General features: G+C 33.4%; 1 protein-coding gene across 1 annotated transcript in view; it reads left to right on the forward strand.

Moving 5' to 3' along the window:
• Positions 1-16,086, forward strand: part of LOC132730814 (proprotein convertase subtilisin/kexin type 6-like) — a 31,892-nt gene extending 15,806 nt beyond the window's left edge. The window contains exons 7-15 of the mRNA XM_060716860.1: positions 183-349; positions 2,378-2,587; positions 3,484-3,584; positions 3,966-4,069; positions 8,329-8,452; positions 8,717-8,942; positions 10,647-10,740; positions 14,491-14,553; positions 15,423-16,086. Of these exons, the coding sequence (XP_060572843.1) occupies positions 183-349; positions 2,378-2,587; positions 3,484-3,584; positions 3,966-4,069; positions 8,329-8,452; positions 8,717-8,942; positions 10,647-10,740; positions 14,491-14,553; positions 15,423-15,547 (1,214 nt within the window). The 3' untranslated portion in view covers positions 15,548-16,086. The remainder of the gene's footprint in view (positions 1-182; positions 350-2,377; positions 2,588-3,483; positions 3,585-3,965; positions 4,070-8,328; positions 8,453-8,716; positions 8,943-10,646; positions 10,741-14,490; positions 14,554-15,422) is intronic.
• Positions 16,087-19,754: the final 3,668 nt, after the last annotated feature.

Consider the following 19,754-nt stretch of genomic DNA (forward strand, 5'->3'; position numbering starts at 1 on the left):
AATTGTGCAATATATAATTCATTTGACCATCAGCAATTAATTGTAAAAAGTGTACAATATTTCGAACGCTTTCTTTAAACGCGCTGATGCTCATCAACTAAACGAGGTGTGACTTTTTGTCAACTATAATATTATGTATTATGTAAGTTGGATTGTTATAATATTAGATTTTTCACTTTCAGGCCTCCGAATAGAAGGATCCTCTGGAACTACCAGCACAGGTGAACGAGATGCATTGCTAGCTCCAGGCATTGACATTTATTCTAATAGTTGGGGAGTTTTGGATAAAGTAACCTTCGAAGGTCCAAGCTCAATTGTAAAATCAGCACTTCTCCAAGGAACTCAAAAAGTATATACATCATTAAATAAACTCGGCAAATACTTGGTGTCATGGATTCACCGGTCGCTAGAGATTTTGCATGCCGAGGCTTAAAGGCTGGTCCCGTAAAAAATATTGATATTTGATGAACATTGGTGCTTTAGAAGGGATCGAAAAACTGTAAAACAAATATATCAAAGATATATCTATGCACATAATTATTTAATAAATCGCTTTCTTTCTAACCTTTGACCCGTTCATTTGAAAACGAATGCAATACTTCTGCAATGCTTCATTGCATTAGTCTTTTTCGTTAGCTGTGTATAGCTTAGAAACAATGTATAAATATGTTTATATATCTTTCACATTACTTTGATATCACAGGTAAATGATATCTATGTATATATATATATATATATATATATATATATATATATATATATATATATATATATATATATATATATATATATATTATGCATTTTACTCTAAAAATAATGATAAATAATTTGTACATAAATGAATTCAAAATAAGTATTTGTAAAGCTCAACTTTATAAAAGGACCCATTCATGTTATCACTTCATATTTTGTATACATGTTATATCTTGTTTATATTTTAATATCATAGTACAGAGATACATTTTGTAGAACAATGAATGTAATATAATACATGTACTAGTAGGTTATGAAGATTGAATAAGTATAGATAGGGAAGGATAATCTGGCACCTGTATAGGTTTCGGGTAAGGTTTGGATTGTTTTAGAGATTGTAATTTTTGAGAGTATTAAAATGAGTAAAAACAGCACGCCCGATGTATTGTGTCCCAACTTTAGGGGGGGGGGGCATTTAGATTTACTATTGTCCGTCCATCCGTCAGTGCGTTGATCAGCATGTGAAGCTATTCATCAAAGTATCTATGTTTAGATTTATCAAGTATTAGTAGTGTTATTGTCCTTGACTTAGTAAAAATTTGCAATTTTCAACTTGTGTCGCATGTAGCTCTAAAAGTATTCGACATAGGGTCATGAAACTTTACAGGATCTGCATGTGAAGTTTTGCATCTTGGGTTTCGCTTGTGAATTTATATGTTTTGTCAGGGTTATTTTCCTTGACTTAGTGAAGATTTCCAATTTTCAATTTGTGTCGTGCTTAGCTCAAAATGTATTTAACCTAGAGTCATGAAACTTAACAGGATTCTTGGTCAGCATATGTAGTTCTGCACCTTGGATTTTGCTTGTGGATGTATCCTGTATTTGTAGAGTTATTGCCCTTGACTTAGTAAAAACCGTTTCATTATGTTGTGTTATTTGTTCCTTGAGTGCTTGAGTTAGAATCAATCAACTTTGCAGGAATAATGATCAACATCACTGTGTACCTGGGATTTTGCACGTGTTTTTTCAGCTTTGTTAGAGTTATTGCCCTTGACTCAGTATAAATTTGCAATTTTCTACTTGTTCATGCATAGCTCAAAAAGTATTTGACCTGTAGGCCTGAAAGTGTACAAGAATGTTGGTCAGTATGTGTACTTATGCCCCTTGGGGTTCGCTTGTGGGTTTTTTTTTCAGCATCTGGAAAGTTCTTGCTCTTACTTAGTAAAAAGATTTTTAGTTTTCAACTTGTGCCACATGTGGCGTGTTGGGGCAACCGTGTCCCATGGACACATTCTAGTTCAATTATTTATCTATTAAAAATAATGATTACATAAAACATGTAATTTATTGCAATTTACAATTCACCTTACCACATTAGCAAGACTGTTTACTTCATTTATAATTGATATCCCTGTGAGTACCTTAAGCCAACGATTCGATATTTACAATACATATGTCGTCCACTAAGGTTTTTCATGCAAATAGATGTATTGTTAACATACAGTTAATACGTGGTACACAAATCAAATTATCTGCAATAATTGTAAATTGTTCGAAATGTCACATTTACTGTAACAATATAATATTTTCTTTACAAATGTGTTGTTTAATTCAAAACTGTTCATTTGTGATTTCATCTGAATATAAGTTAATTTACTAAATACTGTTAATTTTCTATGAGTAGGGGCGTAACGGATTAGGCGCAATATATGTATGGGCAGCTGGCAATGGTGGCACGGACGACAACTGTAACTGTGATGGATTTGTCAATAGTATTCATACAATAGCAATCAGTAGCGTTTCTTATAAATTTCAACCGCCTGGGTATGCCGAACCATGCGCTGCTATCATGGCCAGTACATTCAGTGGTGGAGGAGGATCAACAAATAACATTGTGAGACTTATTTATATTTTCTATTATTCTAAAAACACTACAGTTTGAATATAACACTATGCATGACAAAAGAAGCCCAAATCGGTCTTCATCGCTTGCTATGGTCCCACAAAAAACGATTTAAGATTCACTTTTCATTTTATTGAACATATAGTTGAGGCGCATTATGCTTGGCAACATAGCTTATTCTGTTTTGCAATTTAAGATATTTAATTATTCTATTTTGGAAATGGAAATCTTCACAATGGCGGGACACATTGTGCTACGATTGAATAAGATACATTCATCGAATGTTAATATACTCTGCAATCGAATGAATATATCACCTGAACCAAAAACTAAACATTGCATGATATTTGTATACAAACTCAAATCACCATTACCTTCATTATTACTTTGTTAAAATAACGAACGATATGTTGTTTTGTGTCCCAGAGTTTGGTCGCTTTAAACGGGATTTTCACTTTAGCGATATTGTTAATCTGTTTATAGACTTTAAGGTAACAGAGAATTACTGATACATCTATTACAAATGGTATGAGCGTGGGTAGGTGCTTGCTTTGTGAATTCCATTTGTCAACCTTCCCACGGAATCTGTCATACATGTTATTTCTATGAATACAGTATTTATTGACTTGTAGTTATTATAAACACATAAGTGTGGTTTTATTAATATATACTCCTATCCGAGTCTCTGAGAAAAAAATCCTATTTTAACTTCCTAGAAAAATTTTCTGGTGATATCGATCGGTGAAAATATTAGCATGCATCAGCATGCTATTCTTGTTTTTTTAAACATATTTAACTGAACAGAATCAAAGTAATATTTTCTCTTTATTGAACATTTACAAGCATCACTTCTCTTTATGGTTACACTTGTGTTCAATATATTTCAGTGTACAACTTCTCTAAACAGCACATGTGTCACGTCATTTTCTGGAACATCAGCTGCAGCACCAATGGCTGCAGGAATTTTTGCACTCGTTTTGCAAGCAAAGTATGTATAATAACTTCATACAATACTGATAAAATATATGCCATTTCTTTCATGACAAAATTTATTTGAACACTATTACTGTTATTATGCGTTTAACTCAAATAAAAATAAAAATAGGCCATGGACCATTTTGAAAAAGAAAACAATATTGTAAGACTTGGAAATAATAATGAAGACTTATCAAAGTTATTTGCAACGGATTTTCAAAGTTAACGTTTAGAAGTTCTTTATCTGTTTTTCACACCGATGTTAATACATTTTTTGTAATATATCGCCTTCGAGTCCACCTAACCGGCATTCATTAATACCTAGACATTTATTACAAATATTTCCGAAAGGGAACGAACAGAGATCATATAAACGTTTTCTTGAATATTTCAGCCCAAGTCTTACATGGCGAGACCTTCAACATTTGATAGTAAATACATCCAGTTTATCCAATCTGAAGTATGGTAGAGAACAAATAAACGGAGCTGGACATACAGGTTACCCATATAAACTTACATACTTTTGCCTGGTTAAGTATGGAACGCCATAACATCAGCACAACTTTCTTCTCATTAGAAATATCGTAAATGGATGAAAGCAATTTATGCTTTGCGCCATACGGTTACCTTTTTGCCATTTTACAATTATTTTGTTTCAAAATATTTTCTAAAGTTGTCTTAAAGAACTTTATTTCAGAATTCACAATGCTAAGAGATTGAGGTATTAGATATTTGGCATACAACATTATATTGTTATCTAATACAAAAGTTATACAAAAGAAAATTTGCACCGCCTGTGCTGTCACTTAGTTTGTATAGACTTAATGGCAAATCGCATTATGTTAACTTCGTTGCAAAGTAAAAACAGAGTTTTCCGCAGAACAAATTAACATTAAGATTAAAACTTTGTGTTCTACATTTGCTTAAACACTGGATATGTTAAATACACACAATTTTAAGGCTCGCCACAGAGGTTTTTATAATCCCGAAACGAAGTTTGGGGGGAGGGGGTTATATAGGAGTCAGCCGGGGGTCGGACTGTCCAGCGGTCCATTGCATTTTCCTTGTCCTTACTTTTCCTTGTCCGTAGCATAACTTGAAAACTACTTGTTGGAATTCAAAATAACTTCATACAATGGTCAAGCACAATAAGGGAAAGTGCAGTGCACAAGAAACCTAACTATATTTTAAGTAATTACAGATTTATTGCCCTTTGATACTTTTCCATTGCTTTATTTTATCCGGACTATAACCTGAAGACATAATTATGGTTGGAATTCAATATAACTTCATACAATGGTCAAGGACATTGAGAAAAAGTGCAGTGCACAAGAACTATAACTCCAACTTGACTAATTGCAGAGTTATTGCCCTTTGTTACTTTTCCTTGTCCGGAGCATAACTTAAAACTATTTTTTTAAATTCAAAACAACTTCATACAACGGTCAAGCACAATAAGGGGAAGTGCAGTGCACAAGAACCATTACCCTGTCCAGAGGAATTAAAGAGCTATTTCCCTTTGTTATTTTTCAATTGCTTTTTGCTTGTCCAGAGCATAACTTGAAAACTACTGGTTTGAATTCAATACAATTTCATACAATGGTCAAGTATATTGTGAGGAAACGCAGTGCACAGAAACCATAACTCTTTCTTGGTTCTTTTAAGAGTTTTTGCCCAGTGGTCGAGGGCAGTGAGATGAAATGCAGTGCACAAGAACCATAACTTTATTTGGACTAATTACAGTTATTGCCCTTTGTTACTTTTTTGTCCAGTGCGTAACTTGAAAACAAGTAGTTGGAATTCAATACAACTTCATACAATGGTCGAGGGCAATGAGAGGAGGTGCAGTGTACAATAGCCATAACGCCGTCTTCAGTATTTGTAAAGTTATTGCCCGTTTTTCCTTTTCTCTTGCCTGGTGCATAACTTAAAAAGTAATGTTTAGAATTCAATGCAACTTCATACAATGGTCAAGCGCAATGAGAGGAAGTGCAGTGCTTAGAAAGCGTAACTTTTTCTGGACTTATTACAAAGTAATTCAATAAAACTTCAATAATGGTCAACAACATTGAAAGGAAAAGCAACATACAAGAACCACAACTATCTTTAATTGCACACAACCATAACTCTTATTGCAATACTTTAACAAGGTATTCTGTTTCTTGTAACTTCCTCATTTCCGAAGCAGTCTTGCAGGGGTATTAATCACATTTAGAAATAGTTCTAGTTTTATATGACGTGATTGGAAATAAATTTTCAAGATAAATGGTTCATAAATGTCCATTTGATAAAGGGTAAAAACCAACATTTGTCTGTAAATTGTAAGATTATTTGCCATTTACGTAAATCAAGAACAATTATTTTTATCTTAAAAATTGACCCAAACTTGAAAAGTGTTACAAGCTTGTAACCCGAATTGCACAAAAATACTATCTTTATGGCCCGAGCATATAGTTATTGTATCGTCCGTCCGTACGAGGTTAACCTAAAGAGGCAAGTTGGATTTTTCTCAAGTTTTACCTATAACAATGGCTTCATACTTGACACACTTACTGATCAACACCAAGTACGTGATCTGGGCAAGTAACATAACTATAGCTTTTATTTTTACCAAGTAATTGCCCTTTTAAGCACTTAAAATGAATAATTGGTTAACCTTAAACGCAAAGTTGGATATATTTTAAGTTCTATCTATACTAATGACTTTATAATATAATAATCACACTTACTTATAGATACAAAGTACATGATAATTGCCAAGTTATATAAATGTATCATCAATTTTTCCTAGTTCTTTCTCTTTTTATCATTTTGAAAATAGGGCCTTGTATGGTTTACCTTTCCCGGCAAGTTCGATTTACCTTAAGTATCTCCTAATTACTTAATTTATTAAATGATATCTTTTGTATTTCGTAGGTGGATACTTTTAACGGTCCTCTAATTTTTCATGGAGTAAGGAGTCTCTAGGGTCTAGGTCACTGATGTGAAATACAAATTTAAACATTTTTGCTCACACAACCTTTATTTTTAGTTGATATCATTCATGTTTTATTCAACCTTATAAGGGAGGTCCACTTCCTTTTAGGGTAATTGGGTCAAGGTCAAGGTCACCAATGTTAGAAATAGAGTTTTGCTTTTTACAGGTGTATTAATCTTATACTATTGACAGATATCTTTTATATTTGGTAGGAACATTAAATTGGGGTCTTTTCTTTTGAAGGAGTTAGGGGTCAGTTAGGTCACGGTCACTTGCGCTAAATAGACTTTTACACTTTTGATTATACGACTTTTATTTATGATCAGATGTGTTTCATATTTGGTAGGAAAATAACTTGCATGATATTTTTCTTTCTGATCGAACAAGGGGACAATAGGTCAAGGTCAGCCACGCTAAAATATATTTTTTTACAATTTTGCCTTATAGACTATATTTATTAACAGATGTATTTCATATTTGGTAGGAAGATAATTTGCATGGTATTCTTCCTTTGGGTGGAGTAAGGGGTCAGTTGGGTTAAGGTCACCAGTGATAAAAATAGCTTTTTTTACGCTTTTGCCCATACAGCCTTTATTTATTGACAGTGGTATTTCATATTTGGTAGGAAGATAACTTACATGATATTGTTCCTATTGTTTAAGGTAGGGGTCAGGGTGTGAAGGTCAAGATTGCCAAAAAAAAATAGGTTTATACTTGTTGCCTTATACAACGTTTACTTTTTGACTGTTTTTTTTAATTGGTAGGAAGATACTTTGCATGGTCCTCTTCAACTGAATTGAGTTAAGGGTCAGTTAGGACAAGATCATCAGTGCTAAAAATATATTTTGTTTGTTTCTTGCCAATATAGCCTTTATTTATGGACATACGTCTTTCATATTTGGTTTGAAGAAAACCTGCATGTTATTCTTTCTTTTGATTGAGTAAGAGGTCAATGGGTCAAGATCAAGAACACCAATAAGAGATCTCTATACATCTGCTATTTTTTTTTATATTTGTAAAGATGATAACTTCTATCCTTGGATTGAGTTAGGGGGTCAGTTGGGTCAAGGTCACCAGCGCTAAAGATAGGTTTTAACATTTTTGCCCATATAGCCTTTATTAATTCCCTTATGTCTTTCATATTGGGTCGTAAGATATCTTGCATAGTTTTGGATTGAATGATGGGTCAGTGGGTCAAAATCAGGGGTGCTATAAATAGATTTTTTGTGCATTGGCTTACACAGCCTTTATTTATAGCCTGAACTTTTGAAAGGGACATACATTGGATAGTCCAGTGCTTGGAGTCACGAAGTCATTGTCACTTGTGATGACAATATATTTTTTTATACAGCTTTTGCATTTTTTATCAATGTCTCATATTTACAAGGAACATACCTAAGGTGGTCCTTTAAGTTGGGATAGAGTCTGGGGTTGCTGGGTTCAAGGCAAAGTCTTGGATTGACATGTAAAAGTACAATGTTTTGTTAAAATTGAATATTTTTCAACTTCGTCATAGGTCCATAGCAATGACTTATCAACTTATATATTTTCACAATACCAATACGCCATGACTCTTGTCATGTTTTCAGTGCCCTATCTCATCCATGTAAAAAAATTATATATTTAAAAAATTTTGGACCTTTTGTGGAATTCTTTAAACGAATTTTACAAGAAAAACTACATGACTTACCCGATAAAGCTTACAGTTAAATTATTCAATCGTACTAAAGGTTTTGTATCAGTAGGTATTGAATTGTGAAGATCTTATCCGTATTTACAGTGTCCGATTACTTTGGATTTGGATTGTTGAATTCCGAATTGCTTGTTGAGGCTGCCCAGCATTGGAAGTCTGTAAAAGAGCAGCATATTTGTTTAACAGCAAACAAAATACCATTTCCAAAGGCGTATGTATGCTTTTTTATATTTGCATATTGTGTTGTATCTTAAAATCATGAGTCAATTTCACTAGGGAATATTTCATTTTAATTTAAGTGGAAATATGTTCATAAAAGTTAGATATCCGGTATATTTAGGAAAATTATACTGTGCTGGAACGTATTTAAACATTTGATTAATCTGCAAGTGAAAAGTAACTTTGAAGAGGTATATAATCATTAATATTCAAAAATCAAAATTATATTTTGATAATATGTACATACTTTTTGAAGACAAATATTTCCAAAGGATCTCAACAGAAAAGCTGAAAGTACCATATTTACAAACGGATGCAACAGTACTGAAAACGAAATACAAAGAATTGAACACGTTGAAGTAGATGTAACATTTACATTTTCCTTGAGAGGTTCTATCCAGCTTTTTCTCATATCACCATCTGGTACAAAGTCCCAACTACTTACAAGACGAAATCATGATAATATGCAGAGCTCAAGTCTGGTTTGTTCCTGTATTTATAGACGTTTCTTGCTTTTTTCAGTGTTTAAATAAATACAGAATTAGTTATCAAATATAATTTATTATTACTACGAGGGCCGGTCAGAAAATATCAGGACTTTTCATGCTCCTCTCTTTCCACGTGCAGTTATATACGCACATTATATATAGGTGAAAACTACATTCATTCGCCAATAACGTGGTCAGTTTATTTTCAATGATAGTTGTGTATACACAGTATTTTGCCTTCTGATATATGATAGGTGTTTCGTCTATCATGGACTCTTTGTTAGAGGAACAACGCTCTGTAATAAAGTTTCTGGTTGCAGAAGGTAAAAAGCCCTGCCACATCTTTCAGAGGCTTGAAAAAAGATTTTCTGATAAATGTGTATCACGTTCAACCTTCTACAACTGGGTTTCTTAGTTTCGTGAAGGCAGAACATGTGTTCGTGACAGGCCTAGGACTAGGCGGCCAGCTGAGTCGGTGACCCCAACAATGGTAGCAAATGTTAAAGCTTTTGTCAACAAAAATCGTCGAGTATCTTTGGAGGAAGTAGCCAACAAGTTTAGCATCAGTAAGGCATCGGCACACAAGATTTTACACGAACACCTAGGCATGAGCAAGGTAAGTGCCAGGTGGGTGCCTAGACAGCTGTCCGCAGATCAAAAAGCAACCAGAGTAACCAATACAAAAGAACATTAAAGTCGTTTTAATTGTGAAGGAGACAAGTTTTTGAACCGCATTATCACTGGAGATGAGATGTGGGTTCATTATTCCGAACCTGAGATAAAAGCTCAGACAAAGCAGTGGAAACGAGCTGGTTCCCCACCTCCTCAAAAGTTTAAGCTGTCTCCTTCGGCTTGTTGCCTTTTAGGATTCACGAGGAATGATACTTACTCATTTCATTCCAAAAGGTCAAACTGTCACCGCCAAGTACTATTCTGAAGTAATTCTGAAAAACCTCAGAGAAAAGCTGAAGCAAATGCGTCCCAGGTTAGCACAGAAAAATGTCCTCCTTCTTCACGATAACGCCCCATCCCATACCGCCGCAGCTACAGTGGAGGTTATCAACTCTTACAAATGGCAATTGTTGTCTCACCCTCCTAATAGCCCAGACCTCGCCCCCTGTGACTTTTATTTGTTTCCTGAACTGAAAAAATTGCTTGCTGGAAAGAAATATAAGACCAGGGCGGCTTTGATATCTGCTGTTACACAGTACCTAAAACATAGGTCTACTTCATGGTTCACAGCGGGAATACAAAAGCTCCCACGAAGATGGCAAAAGTGCGTAGACGTAGGTGGAGAATATTTTGAAAAAGAGTAGAAAGATTTTTTTTAAAATGTTGAATGGTTTTCGAGAACGTCAAAGGTCCGGGTATTTTCTGACTTCCCCTCGTATTTTTATGCTCACAGTGATTCGAATCTTGTATAGACAAGTTTGTTTGACAATATTTGAAAATTGTTGTGCTGATTTTACCAATATTTTGTTCGCACTATTAATAAAACCTTAAAAATATATTATTTGTATTCTCAAAAAACTGACTTATATATACCTTTTGTGTGGATAAATACTTCAAATGAGTAGAACAAAACAAAAGATATATGTTTTCTTTCATAAAATTTAAGACAGTATCTCTATTTGAAGGCACAAAAGTCAGTGTCATTTGTATAGATAAAAATAATAATTTAAAAATACTTTCTAACAGCAATGGACATTCATGACATTACAATTTTGGGATGAAAAACCGTATGGTAACTGGATTCTCCAGATGTCTCTAGATATGGATTATAAAGAATTAGGTAAAAAATGTATTGACTCTTAAAAGTAACAAACGTCTCATATTATCGAATAAACATTCTGTATCACAAAATATATTAACAATATTTATAAAAAAAAGCACACACACACTAACGCTAGTTAGTTTAAATTGAAATATGTTATAAAGAGTATTGATTAGTAATGTCATGTAATGAAATATTAAAATATCGCATTATTACTATCCTAACTGTAACACTAGCTTAATACAACGGCTATACATGCTTGGAACTCATTTTTGTTCGAATGTAAACACAGAAATGAAACTGTACAGAGAAGTCATAATCATAGCCGGAACATATAAATTTCCAAAGCTGTGTTTTTTTTGTTAAGTTTCAATTACTATACGTACAATTTGTCAACTCATTTCCAACAAAGGTTTTCAGTTTTCACATATGTTTTTGTGCAATACTTCGTGTTTCTCAATATATTTTTAAGTTTACCGAACGTATTTATCAGTTCATTTTTATACTGACGTCATATATCAAGTGGAATAGCCTATTGAAAATGCAATTATATGCATGCATCTCTTTGCATTAAGAACACAACTTTTTATGAAATTAATGACTTTTTCAACAAATGTTGCACGAACCAATAAACGTGACAATATATAGTATAGCATAAAATCGGTTATTTCCCCCTCTTTTGCCCATGTTATAACGGGACCAAAATAATGTGTTTACATAGTCACGCGCTCTTGTTATAGCCGGGTTTTACCTATGCGCAATACTACTAGTACATACAGGGCCCAGTAAACAAACAAACAAAAATTGACGATTGGTCCGTTTGCCAAAGAGTCATGCACTCTTGTTATATTGAATTTTTTGATTAGAGGGCGTCAATCGCATAACGGTGAGCAGCATTCAAGTAACTTACTATGCCGCAAGTACGGCGTATAGACATCACCGCTGATCTTGGTAGTCGTCCTTTCTAAGGAACGGACAGTTGTCAATGTAAACAAATATCTGTCATTCAGTTTAACCCTCCGATTAACTTACAAAACAAGATAACACAAAATAAATATGAGAAATGTTGTTTTATTGATGTTTATATTGATAAATGCTCTTTATGTTTATTTTAGAGAATAACGTTTAGTTCCTGATATTTTAGCTCACCAGAGCCAAAGGCTCAGGGTGAGCTATTAGTATCAAAGGGGGATACTCCGGCGTCCGTCGTCCGTCGTCATGCGTCAACAATCGTCTTCTTCTCTGAAACCGCTTGGCAGATTTACTTCAAATTAGGTCTGTAGCATCCTTGTGACTGTCACACTTGAATTAGCTCATGTCATTACAATTGGCCCCTTTAAGGGGTCAACATAGCTAAAAATAGAAAAAACCTTTAAACATCTTCTACTACAGAACTAATTGATGGATAATCACCAAACTTTGTCTGTAGCATTCTTGGGTAGTCTTTTATCAAGTTTGCTTATATTAATTTGATTGGCCCTTTTAAGCGGCTGCTAAAACTAAAAATAGAAATACCTTGAAACATCTATATCTAGAGAACTTATTGATGGATGATCACCAAACTTTGTCTGTAGCATTCTTGGGTAGTCTTTATCAAATTTACTCATATTAATCTGATTGGCCCCTTTTAGGGGTCTCTAGGGCTAAAAATAGAAAAACCTTTAAATGCCTTCTTCTACAGAACTAATTGATGGATGATCACCAAACTTTGTCTGTAGCATTCTTGGGTAGTCTTTTATCAAATTTGCTCATATTAATTTGATTGGTCCCTTTTAGGGGTCTCTAGGGCTAAAAATAGAAAAAAACCTTTAGACATCTTCTTCTACATAACTAATGGATGGATGATCACCAAACATTGTAGCATTATTAGGTAGTCTTTTATCAAAATTGCTCATATTAATTTGATATGCGCCGTTTAAGCTAAAGCTTAAATGCCCCAGGTAAAGGCACTTCTTCAAATTATTGTTTAAACATATTCTATGCTCAAATTAAGCCAAAAATAGAAAAACCTTTGAACATTTCCTACTGAAATAATTGATAGATGATCACCAAACTTTGTAGCATTCTTGGGTAGTCTTTTATCAAGTTTGCTCATATTAATTTGATTGGTCCCTTTTAGGGGCCGCCAAAGCTAAGAAAAGAAATACCTTTAAACATCTATATCTAGAGCACTAATTGATGGATGATCATCAAACATTGTCTGTAGCATTCTTAGGTAGTCATTTATCAAATTGGCTCATATAAATTTCATTGGCCCCTTTTAGGGGTCTCTAGGGCTAAAAAAGAAAAACCTTTAAATGTCTTCTTCAACAGAACTAATTTATGGATAATCACCCAACTTTGTCTGTAGCATTCGTAGGTAGTCTGATATCATGTTTGCTCATATTAATGTGATTGGCCTTTTTTGGGGCAGCTAAAGCTAAAAATAGAAATACCTTTAAACGCTCATTTCTACAGAACTAATAGATGGATGATCACCAAACTTTGTCTGTAGCAATCTTGGGTAGTATGTTATCAAGATTGATCATATTAATTTGATTGGCTTCTTTTAAAGTGTCTCTAGAGCTAAAAATAGAAAAAACCTTTAAACATCTTCTATAGAACTAATTGAAGAATGATCACCAAATTTTGTTTGTAGCATGTTTGGGTAGTCTTCTATCAATTTTGATCATATTAATTTGATTTGCCCCTTTTAGGGGCCGCTTAAACTAAAAAAAGAAATACCTTTAAACGTCTATTTCTACAGAACTAATTGATGGATGATCACCAAACTTTGTCTGTAGCATTCTTAGGTACGCTTTTATCAAGTTCATAGTCATATTGATTTGATTGGTCCCTTTTAGGGGTCTCTAGGGCTAAAAATAGAAAAATCTTTGAACATTTCCTACTGAAATAATTGATTGATGATCACCAAACTTTGTAGCATTATTAGGTAGTCTTTTATCAAGTTTGCTCATATTAATTTGATTGGCGCCGTTTAAGCTAAAGCTTAAATGCCCCAGGTCATGGCATTTCTTCAAATTATTGTTTAAACATATTCTATGCTCAAATAAAATATTAGTAAATATTGACAATGGATAATTTCCAACTCTGAAAAGCAGTTGTTTCTGGTGAGGGACTCAGGGCCATCATCGCCCTCTTGTTTATAAATTGTGTGCTTGCAAAAAAGAACGATTCTGATGTCCACTTGTCTTTTTTTACTGTCAATCTGAAATCATTCTAGGAATTGCTGAGGGTCATGTTTTGTATTTGGTAGAGTAATTGAAAGTTTGCATTTGTATTTCCCAAGTTATTGGCCCCGGAAAAATAAAACGCTTACGTAAAACATGTAGAATTGGATGAATACCGTCTAAGCACAAGGATTTAATGTAACTATGTGTTTTGTTTTAAATATACATCATGAATCTGTTTTTAAAGTTTTATGCTATAATAGCGTCAACGCACGCTTATTTCATGTTATAAAGTCTGCAGAGTACCCGGAACAGTTGGAGCCCTCGCCCTACTAGACTCGGGCACCAACCGTTCCTCGGGACTCTGCAGATGTTATAACACGGAAAAACGTGCGTTAAACCTATTTTGAAGTGAGGCATGGCTATTGGTTTATACAAACTTTGATACCATTAAATATAGCACTTTTTCCACAAACATTTATTTGATTTAACATTCGTTTGCTTTAATCATAATTTTAAACGTTCAATCATTCCTGCAAAATGGTTAAATGAATCATACTTTACGCAACATATAACTAATAAAATTTGTTTATATTAGGTGAAGTTAACAATTGGTCATTGAGAATATATGGCACAACAACTACAAAGCTAGTCGATGAAGGTACGATTTGCTGGGTCATATATGTCACAGATCGAGTATAATGGTCGGGTAAAAGTAAAAATTAGTGAACGTACCTGATACGAAGTATGTGATTTCACGCTTATATTTATAAATAAATGAATAGTTTATCAAATGAATAAAAGACTGCAAAAGCAAACGTATTGCATATAATCTAGTTTGAAAAATACCCTTTGACAAAGTCAGTCATATGGGTGCATATATTATTTACAGATTCTGTCAATATTAGATTCAAACAAAGTCAAATCAATTACTGATTATAGGAAACAGATGGGTTTTGAATATCGACATAGTTTACTGTTGAACACTTCTGAGATACATCCTAATTTATATGAGTATTTTGCTTCACTAACGCCCCCGTATTTTTAAGCATTAACACTGATTTCCTCCTATATATCTAAAAGACACTAAGGGGACCTTACTGATGAAAAAAACCATCCTGCATTACGTACCTGTTAAAGACCATTGGTTCACCATGATTACACCACTCTTCACTCAAAAGTGGCACTTAATTTGCAGTTGAATTTATTTTTATCTACATTGTTTAACATCACAAGACCAATGTATCACATCAGAAAAATGTCGAAACTATATTATACGTCTTTCATGTACTTGTACGATATTTGACTCTACAGAAACATACTGATTTGGCATAGGCAAGTATTTTTGTTAAAGTAAACAAGAACGCTTACTTAGCTTTGATCCACTTACCACAAATTACATAATGTAGTAATTTTGATTAGGTATGCCAGTTTGTATTTCTTGTTGAATTGATCACAGCACAATAATTATATCATTACGTCCAATAGTTTTGTATGTTTGCTTATTGCCAACATGTTTTATGTTTTCAGGCGATGGATCATGTTTACTGTGGCTCTTATTTCTATTACTGTTACTGCCAATCGTCGGCGGCGGAGCATTTTCCTATAACAGATTGAAAGTAAAAAATAAGACAGATAACACTGTCGTTGTGTAAACGTAACACGTGATTGTGGACTATCAGAATGTGTCACCTCTTGGATGATCGTTTAAAATGTTCAATGACATATGTTGGATAAAATAATTTTGCTTTGCTAGCGGCAATAATTCAATTAAGTTGAAATCCTGTTTAAATTTATTACATATTAGTCATAACATTAATTAGGAAATAAGTCATATCAGTTAGTTTCGAAAGAATACATTTAAGAACGAGAGGTGGGCTAGCAATAATAAATAGTTGCATATATAGTTTAAGATTGTGTACAAACCTACTCGAACTGCGACCAAGTTTCGTCATTCCGAACCACTGATTAGATATATAAACAAAAAACAACTTGATGAATACTCGTATGAGTAACAAACATGGGTTTGAAGGACAAGTGTAATGAACCAGATATGTATTTACAAGTTTATGAGTTTATTGTAACGTTATTCTAAGCTATTGTCTCAAAGAATAAAATATCAAAAAGATGCGCAACTGGTTGCGTCACAAAGAATAATATATAATGCTATAGCAAAATAAGTGAACATTGTACAACACGATAGAGAATAATAAATAGTACATAAAAGCTCATTTTGCACAGCACAGTGTGTAGTGTTAAGAGAATGATACACTTTATAACTAAAATATTAATGCATTAAAATTAAGTTTATAATTGCTGTTTTTCTGAAACTAAAATCTTTTATAAACTTTTAACATTATTACTAGTAATCAAGTTTGGTTTCATACAAGGTTAACCTTTTATTATAAGATTATGCTCGGTTTTTATCAAATATGAGAAATTGACTGGTTCTTATCTGTACTTATACATGTACTTCATATCAAATTTAGGGCTAATAAATAGACATAACTATTAATTGAAAACGGTCACTATTAACAAATCAGTGAAGACAACATTTCTTATATGTTTTCTGAATACCGTAGTTATGCCTAATTCTATGTTTGACCTATGGTTTAAGCATCTGAAACGCTACAGTGATTTCCTTAACCTTTTACCTCATATAGACGTGTTTTTTGCGGCTTTTTGCCCCCCCCCCCCTCCTTTTAAGGCCTCAAACAGTGAAAAAATGCCCTATTCAGGTCCCAAACACTGTTTTTTGTTTGAGAAATGTTGTAAAAGTGAAAAGTGACCACTCCATCAAAATGGTACATCAGGGGGTTGCCAGAAAGGGGATGTGCCCTCTTCTGTTGGGGGGGGGGGGTGAAGGGGGCGGCAGCCCACCTCATCGCCAAGAAAATTTTGGACATGTGACAGGCTAAAAATGGCCTAAGGTCGATCTCAGGGTAACTAGTTACCGATGCTGAAAAGCCTTTTACTCTATCTCAATTCATTCAGAAGTTGCAGCAGCACTTTTGAATCAGTTTTGATGGGGAAAAAAGTGCAAAATAATGATTTTTCGCAATTTTGAGACGTCCCCGTTGCCGTGGTAACAGTAATATGCTCATTGGGTAATAGGCCACTAAAGTAATGAGCATATGTAGCTTGACATCAAACAAATTGCAACACAAGCTTTCTTTAGTATTTTGCAATCAATATATATGCATGGACCTTGTAGTAAAACCCTTAAAATATACCTTCGGAAATTTTACTTATGGCAGATATTTTACGAGTACCTGTCCAGGGATAAAAAACGTAATATAATACCCTTATATTTTTTTTAATATATGGCGATTGTCTTGTCTTTCTCTGTTATAAATTGGTAGTTTTTAGCCTTGTATTTGGTGTTCATAAAAAATAGAATTTGCAATGAACAATAACAGGTTTGGCCTTTTTTTTATTATTTATACACTTGTGACACACAAGATTATTACCCCACTCATTCATAATAATGTTTAAATTACATTATCTTAAAAATACATAATATTTACAATTGTAAAGAGTTCCAAGTAATATTTATATCACATAAGCTTATATAGATAAAGAAACTTAATAACTTAAGACATTTTAAAAGCAAAATGTAACATACCTTACATCAATTACAAGACATAAGCAATTTTGAACTATTTTTGAAAGATTTATGAAAATAAAGAGAACAAACTTAGTTATTTTTCTTAAAATCCGTAGGAAGAAACACTGCATCTGGTAATATAGTCAATTTCTGAAAGTAACTCGTTATAGAGACTTTTGCTGTGTCATTTAACATATTTGTACGTTACCAAAGTCTCATCCATCCAAAATTCACCCATTAATTTTATCTCTTTTAACATGATTTCGTAGAAAGAACTTTATTTATCATCGCCAGTTAATGTCCAATTATTTATATTGCAAAACACTTAAGTAAGTTAAGATTTAATCTTCATTTTAATGCTAAAAACGAGCTGTAGTAATATCTATAATAATGTTTAAAAATTTAGAATTTTATAAGTACAAAATGTCAATTTTAAATCATGTATCATTTAGGGTGGTTTTAGAAATATTTCACCTTTGAATGCCATCACATCTTATGTTTTCTTCCTTATTATATAAAGAGATATATAAGTCAGAGTGATCTTCACATCTCTCTATCTCTCACTATGCTCATTAGTTTACTAACCTACTCACTTTATAAAATATATATTGTCTTTTTAATAACTTTCAAAGTTTTGCATAGTGGTTAAATGGCCTTCTCCAAAACTGCTGTTTCCGATGGTCTTTTTCACTAGATTCGCAAGTTGTGCACTTTTCATGAAAAAAAACGTCTTGAGATGTTCAACTGTTACTGTTACAACAATGGTGGTAACGTATTTTAGTTGCCAGGAGGCCCTTTACGCCTTTGATTCTTCCGAGGACATCACTTCACACTGAAAGTGTCTTGGTTTACACAATGACTTGATTTAAACTTGAAAGTCGAAGGTTTCAACTTTACTGACAACATTGCCACGAAGTTTATGTTCTCTCTGCAACATACACATTTATTGTCTTAAATAAATATAGGTTCAAATCTTTTCTTTTTTCTGAACTTCTAATAATGTTATTGTCTCTTGCAGTTTTCTCTTCTTGTCGTAATCATAACAATACTCCTTTTCTAATATTTCGGCTTTACATCCAGTCACCTAAAATGGAATTAAAAAAAGAGATTACAAAAAGCATTGTCTGATCTTAAGTATAAAACTACTTATCATCATATGAAAAAAAAAAGAAATAAATTTTTACCCAAAAAGTGGAGTCCTCTTCAGAGAAATGCATACTTTAAATTTGGGTGCACTATAGTACGAAACATATATTCCACGTCAAATACAGCTTTCATGATCACAGACTCAATTATTTTAAGTCTGCAATTTTCAGTAAATTTGCTGTTTTTAATGCTTCCGAGGGATCACGTTTTACCAGATATTTATACATCACAACAGCAGGTGTGAAGTGCCATGTGGCAGCCGTAAAAAGTTGCCCCGTACTTCACTTCAGTGTTGTTATATTTTTCTGGCCCTTCAGGACCATTGAGTCTAGCACTTTAAGTGTTGAAAATTGAGTACCGCTCAATCCGGTGCTAGGGGGCGTGATGGATGTTGCACTTTTTCATTATCCCTCATGTACAGACTCAATCAAACCGACTCTGCTGTTTTTATGTAAATTTGCTCTTTAAATGCTTCTGAGGATCACTTTTTACCAGATATTTAAATAACATCTGTAACTGTTATTGACGAGAGAAACAGAATTAAATAAAAGGAGGTATTTCCCCTGTGGTCACATGGTTGTAGGTATGTCAAGGCTTTCCTTTTTGGCTTATAAAACAAAGAACCTGAACTATATATTAATCGCTCTTAATATCCATAATGAGTAATCTGCTCGTTCAGGCCCATACTTTTAATATGATTCACAGACCATATGTTATAGTTTTGATAAATTTAAGACGGACAACATAAGGAAAGGAAACAAACAGATAGACATACCCTATTAAAGATAGGCAGATGTTCTACACAGGTTAATAGTTTCTCAGAATCAAGTTTTACAACTATAAAATTTTATAATTTAGTAAAGACAAAACACAGAGAGCCAGACGGATAGGAAGGCAGATAGTCTTGTTGTTAAACAGAAAGACAGACGGTGAATATGGACATGCAGATATATCCATATTAGCAGAGACATCTCTGATTCATTACGTTTGTATCGGAACTATCTTATCGTCATGTGTTTGTAAAATTGCACAACAAATCTAACACTCAAAATGGGGATCTATAACCACCGGCAAAGCAACAATTAACTCCGAAAATAGCTCCTCATCAA

This window comes from Ruditapes philippinarum, unplaced genomic scaffold (assembly GCF_026571515.1).
Source record: "Ruditapes philippinarum isolate M1 unplaced genomic scaffold, ASM2657151v2 ctg3703_1_1_1_1, whole genome shotgun sequence".
Taxonomy (NCBI): domain Eukaryota; kingdom Metazoa; phylum Mollusca; class Bivalvia; order Venerida; family Veneridae; genus Ruditapes; species Ruditapes philippinarum.